The following is a 5,595-nucleotide window of genomic DNA, read 5'->3' as shown; positions in this document are numbered from 1 at the left end:
GATAACAAAGTGAAAGGTAATTAATTGTCCAGCATATTTGTGTTAAAGAATTTTAAAGCCATTTTGTTTATATGGTTGTTAATTGTAACGCTGTGTGGAAAGCAATAAATCGTACTTAATCTGATCAGTTCAGAATCATTTTAATGGACTGTACAGTACTCTACACTGACTTGCAGTCAGTTTTCAGTGCCTCTAAACAAACAAAAGACATTAAAATACAGTTATATTCATGTATGAAAAATGAAACTGCAGCAGTAAAAAGAAACTGTGATTATAAATTGTAAACAGTGTAAATAAAAACTGGGAACAAATCAATCAGTTTCATACCTCATGTCAGAGGTATGTTCCTTCTTCTCATAACAGCAAAATTATAGTGATGTGTGCATTTCACTTAATGCATCAATAAAAATACAGGACAGCACGTTATATGTATGATTTTACTAAATTGTATTACATTTCCCAGTTCCAGTCACATATTACCCTCTCAGCAATAAATATTCAACATGTTACATCTCCACACTGCAGCTTCATTTACCTATACGCTCTACTGTGTCTCTGGAGGAGGTCTTTCCAAAGCTCTCAGTGACATGAACAAATATTTACAAGAAGTCATGCTTAGCATCGAGCAAAATGATTTGTAATAAAAACAAAACATAAGACAGGATGAAATAAGAGTAAAAAAATAAAACTGTACATGTATTAAATAAACTAAATCAAAAATATCAGCCCTGTGGGCAACAGGCCTTGTGCGCACACGTCAAGGTCTTCCTCATACAGGGACTGAGTGCAGCGAGTAGCTAACATTTGACACGTAGAATAAGGATAGGACGTTCTTCTGTCGCGGTGATGGCAGAAATACAGGCTGGTCTTAACGCCGCAACCACACCCAGGTGTTTACGAGCCAGAAAGCTACGGTGACCGAGTACAGGATCATCTCTCGCTTTGCTCGCTCCTTGTTCTCCTCCTCCAAATGTTGGAGTCTCCGGTTCAACTTGATGAGCTGGAGTTAAATAATAATAAAAAAAAAAGTGTTGTCAGTCACAGGGGTTCCACAACTGTCTCACATGACAAAATGGAGATAGTATATTTATTAATAACTAACCTGACGTCGAAGTGTTGTTGCATCAACTACAGTCATGTCATCAGACCCCCCGTCTAGTGTGGCTTCAAACGTTGATAATACAAGCCTTTAAAAGAGAACACTCACTTTGAGAATTACAGAAATCAACCACAGAGTGTATTATTTCACACATTTTAGATATATCGTGCAACTTAACTCTACAATGATCTAATGTTATTCCTTCACCCGAAATGAGAATGGACGATAGGAAAAAGATGAGGAAAACAGGACAAAGGTTCAGAATGAAGATAGCCAGGTGAAGTTACCTGGATTCATGCAGGGGGTTGGAGCTTGAAGCCGACCCCCCTCGCAGTGACGGTTTGCTACAAAAGGTGGGGGAAAGACAGAGTTGGGAGAAGGGAAAAATAAGAGAGAGAGCGCAGCATACACATGGTACAGTGTTGCGTGCATGCACACACCTTGCACATCCTTCGCATAACTACACTTTTTGTGTTTTTCTGGAAACCAATCTCAAGGCCTTTTACAGTCTTGTATAAAACACAAGTGCTGTTAAATGAGAGTTTATTTCTGTTCTGACACCTTGATTTTCAGAAACCTTACTCCTACCAGACGTGTGGCTAAGAATGTGAAGGGAAGTTTTGTCCATCAAACTCCTGAAGTTGGCAGAGTGTATGAATACACACTGGTAACATTTTAAGGCCTTTCTTTCTGCTTTCTCCTTCCTCAGGAGGGGCAAACAGTCAAAAGTTGAAACAGTCTGTGAGTATTAAGGTTCTTTCTGCTCACATATAAAGCCTGGGAAAAGAATATTAGTTATGCTCTGCACATGGTCTGTTTGTTTACAGATTTTCCTGATACAAGAAACACATTTCCTCAAGGGGATCAAATAAATAAATTTAAAATGGTTGATGAGGCCTAGGCAAACCTAACTAACTAACTAACTTAACAACTTAAACAAGCTGGTCAACTTCCACCGCTTTCATCTGAATATGAGACTGACATATGTCTAGCAGTAATGGATCAAACTCTCAGATTGGAAAGGTACACAAAGCAAAATGGCTACATTTTACATTTTGATTAATACATGCTGTATTAACATTGTTACTGAATGGATGTTAGAAAATGTCCTTGAGCCTCCCACAGAAAACACTACCAACTTTCCAAACTAACTAAAGGCCAAACAATATTTCAGAAACACCACCCAGAAATAAAAGTAGATTTAATTAGACTTGGAATGAGTAAAGACAACTGATACAGACTGTACTATCCTCTCTGACCAATACCTAAATAAATCTTCAAAAAATGACCGGATGATTGGGAGGTCACCTGCGAGGGTTTTCATCCAAGACCTCCAGGACTTGCTGGTAAGCTCGACGTGTGGTGGACTGGATGAAAGATAGAACACCAGTAGCGCTGTACAGGTTATGTTCTTCTTCAGCCACGGTGAGAGGGGGGCAAGGGTGGACAGTGGCTGGGGGGGACGGGCTTGCACTGCTCAGTGCCCACCGTTAAGAGCAGCCAATTCAGAGGGAAAGGGAAGAAAAAGACAAAAGAGGAAAGGAAGGAAAGGGAGAGAAATAAGGAAAAGAAACTGTCCTCGACTTTACCGACTTTGTAAAAAATGCAACCAGGTTGAAGTAAATAAAAGTTATGTTTCAATAGTAGCGACTCAGCAAGACTTAAACTGCCAACCACAAACAGTGCTTACCTAACATACAGTTCACCCAACAAACACAGAAATGGAAGAGATGTGAACTACAGGCGTTGCAAAGCCAATCAGAGGCCACTGTCTTGTTTACTGTTCATGTCACACATATTATCAACAGTACGAGGGCGTCACATACAGTTAGTTAGAGATCAGGGCATAACAGAATTTGCCACAGAATTATAAAATTGTTCATAAATTATGCAAACACTATCTAATATTTATAATGTTCTACCTAAAAAAGAGCACACAGTCGGTCTACATTCAAAGTAAAGCTAATCCGCGTATGCTAGACATCTAAATCTCTTTCCATTAAGAAGTTATGACCTACGTCCCTTTCCTTTAATGTTTTTCTATCGTGTTTTGTCTCCTGCACTGTTGCTAAAAGGGAAAACGTGGTTTTTAAGTTTGTTTATTCACCTTTTCAGTAATCCTGAAATCAGTCAATCCATAATTGATCATATCAAAACGGATTAGTACATCAAACGTTTAAAATAATGGTGTTAATGGATTAGTGGCAACCGCTGAACTCTGCATTAACACTAAAGCAGCAGCTCGGCTTACAACGACACAAAGACAAAGGGGCGGGAAAAAAAAACTGAAGCAAAACAAAAGATGCAACGTGCCAGTGCATACATAAAGTGGGTAAGATGGAGCTGGTACCAAGCTAGTGACGGAATACCCGGGCCAATACTCACGCAGAATCGTTGCGCACCAGCTGACTGTTATGACGAGCAGCTGCGTTCTCGCTGGCTGAGCGTTCCCGCCGCAACCGTCCTTGGGGACGCAACTAAAAGGAATTACGACAAATGACATATTCAGGTTATGGTTTGCTAAAAGGAAATCGTTCCAGTCGATGAGTGGATTTAATGCAGCGTCCTTCATAAAAATGTATTGCGTTATCACTTACCACCTCCTCACTGTCTGGAGCCACCCGCTGCTCCTCTTCCATGAAGTCCAGCGGCTGGTCACTGAGGGTGAGGACTCTGGGTGGAGTCTTCAGCGACAGGGTTTCCAGTGGCGTTGACTGGATGAGGTCCAGGTCTCTGGGTCTCGGGAACTGGGGGTCATTACTGTCTCCTGACAAAAGAAGGTGTGAATAAGAGGTTCGGGTAACAGACTGATGCATTTTCTACCTCACTCAATTCAAACAATGTGCTGTGATTTGAATGCTAAAGTTAAATAATGACTTCTAGCAGTTGTCACATACACACATACCCCATGACCATTCTGTGTTTCATTTTCATTTGACATGATACTAATGCTGATCAGGGTGGGCAAAAGTCCCTGAGGCCCCACTGAATAAGAGTCATCAAATCCAAGTATCCTGTCAAATGGCCATACTCACAGCCACATAATAGCTTTGATTTGGGCACCGGGTGAGCGACGTTTTGTATGTAATGAAAGAACAGCACAGCCCTACATGTAACAGTATACTGACCTGTGATCACAATTCTCTCTGGGACTTGCATTATGACACTGTGGGGGACCTCCTGAGAGCCAACATTAGGGTCCTCGCGGCCCTGAGAACCCACTTGGAGCATCTCAGGGATGCGCATCCTCTGGCTGATGCCTTCAGTGTACTCCAGCTCATACTGGATACGGTTCATCTCTGCCATCTCTGCCGTGGGGGAAGGGAACGCTGCTCTGTTCATTTGGCTGCGAGGAAGGATTTGTTCAGCAACACAGAGCTAATTGTTAGCCACAAAGAGGTCACAGAGGGCAGAGAACATACCAATGTGAGAGACCCCCGGGATTCATTCTCAGCCCTGTTTAACTTGACATGCTGCATACCTTCTGAAGGTGCTGCTGCTGCACAGAGAGCTCAGGACCACCTCTTCAAGGCTCTCCTCGGAGTATACTGGTGCAGCCGATGAGCTGTAGGCAGGGGGGAGAAATGGAAATTGCTCGTGACACTATCATATGATGAGAACTTAGGTCTTCTGACTCCGCAGACGGACACAAGAGCAGCTACATGAACTAGTTTGACTGTGGAGACTGCTCGCAGTACAGGACCGGACATTCTTCGATAAGAGCTAACATAACGCTAATATTAACCACGGTGTAATTGGCTAATACTACGCTAATTACAGTTGTACAATTGTGTTGCTTGCTTTAATCTAGCATTAGTAAGTTGCTGCTGTCTAGCCTGGTGGTTTAAGTAACTGTTGGGAGCTCTAACACAGTCCTGAAGCTGTCGGTAGTTTTGGTTCGACAGCTCCACAAACACGTTAGCGCCATTTCAAGCTGCCGCGTTAGTTTCGTGTCTCACCGTTAGCTTTGTCGCTATAGCTACCTCTCCGAAGAATCCTTCTTTTAATCAAATCCCAGAGGACATACAGAGGTCTGAATGTACTCCGAATGGCACGGTGAAGTACGGGTGTTACAGATGAAGTCACTAGCTGTCAACCATCTCCTTGTGTTGATCCGAGAGAGGAACCTCCTCTCTTCTTCCGCTGTCTGTGCTCCAAACCGGAAATATCGCAGCTCCGGAGGAAGTGACGTCGCATGCACCGAGCGCTGAAATTAAAAGCAGAAACATGAGATATTTTTGTTTTATTTAGTCCAAATATACTTATATTGTGGGTCGATGTGGAAACATTAGAACTTACCGATAAATAATAAATATGTATTTTATTGAATTGTTTCTTATGTATGTTTCATATTGTATGTATGTATCATGTATTTACTTTTTTTATTTTTAACGCCTCATATTGTGGTAAATATTCATAAAGTACAACGTTTACTACTTCTACTATGCATCATTTGTACACTGCATCTGTTTTACTTACCTTTGCTGCTGTGACAC

The 5,595-nt window shown here is 41.7% G+C and overlaps 1 protein-coding gene across 4 annotated transcripts; it reads right to left on the bottom strand.

Moving 5' to 3' along the window:
- Positions 1-123: 123 nt before the first annotated feature.
- Positions 124-5,256, bottom strand: mffa (mitochondrial fission factor a). 4 transcript variants are annotated; one of them, XM_035680404.1, is made up of 9 exons: positions 5,059-5,256; positions 4,581-4,664; positions 4,228-4,445; positions 3,697-3,866; positions 3,485-3,576; positions 2,408-2,572; positions 1,387-1,443; positions 1,103-1,187; positions 124-1,000 (listed from the first exon to the last, which is right to left on the bottom strand). In XM_035680404.1, the coding sequence occupies exons 3-9, from the start codon at positions 4,439-4,441 to the stop codon at positions 869-871; spliced, it is 915 nt and encodes a 304-aa protein (XP_035536297.1). In that variant the 5' UTR covers positions 4,442-4,445; positions 4,581-4,664; positions 5,059-5,256; the 3' UTR covers positions 124-868. The 4 variants fall into 4 exon arrangements, with proteins under 4 accessions (XP_035536297.1, XP_035536298.1, XP_035536299.1 ...); XM_035680405.1 differs by having other exon boundaries at positions 5,083-5,256; XM_035680406.1 differs by lacking the exon at positions 2,408-2,572.
- Between the last annotated feature and the right edge of the window lie 339 nt (positions 5,257-5,595).

This window comes from Morone saxatilis, unplaced genomic scaffold (assembly GCF_004916995.1).
Source record: "Morone saxatilis isolate NCDOM2014 unplaced genomic scaffold, NCSU_SB_2.0 Contig8, whole genome shotgun sequence".
NCBI lineage: Eukaryota > Metazoa > Chordata > Actinopteri > Moronidae > Morone > Morone saxatilis.
The sequence above is the reverse complement of the archived record's forward strand: the minus strand, read 5'-3'. Positions and strand labels throughout refer to the sequence as shown.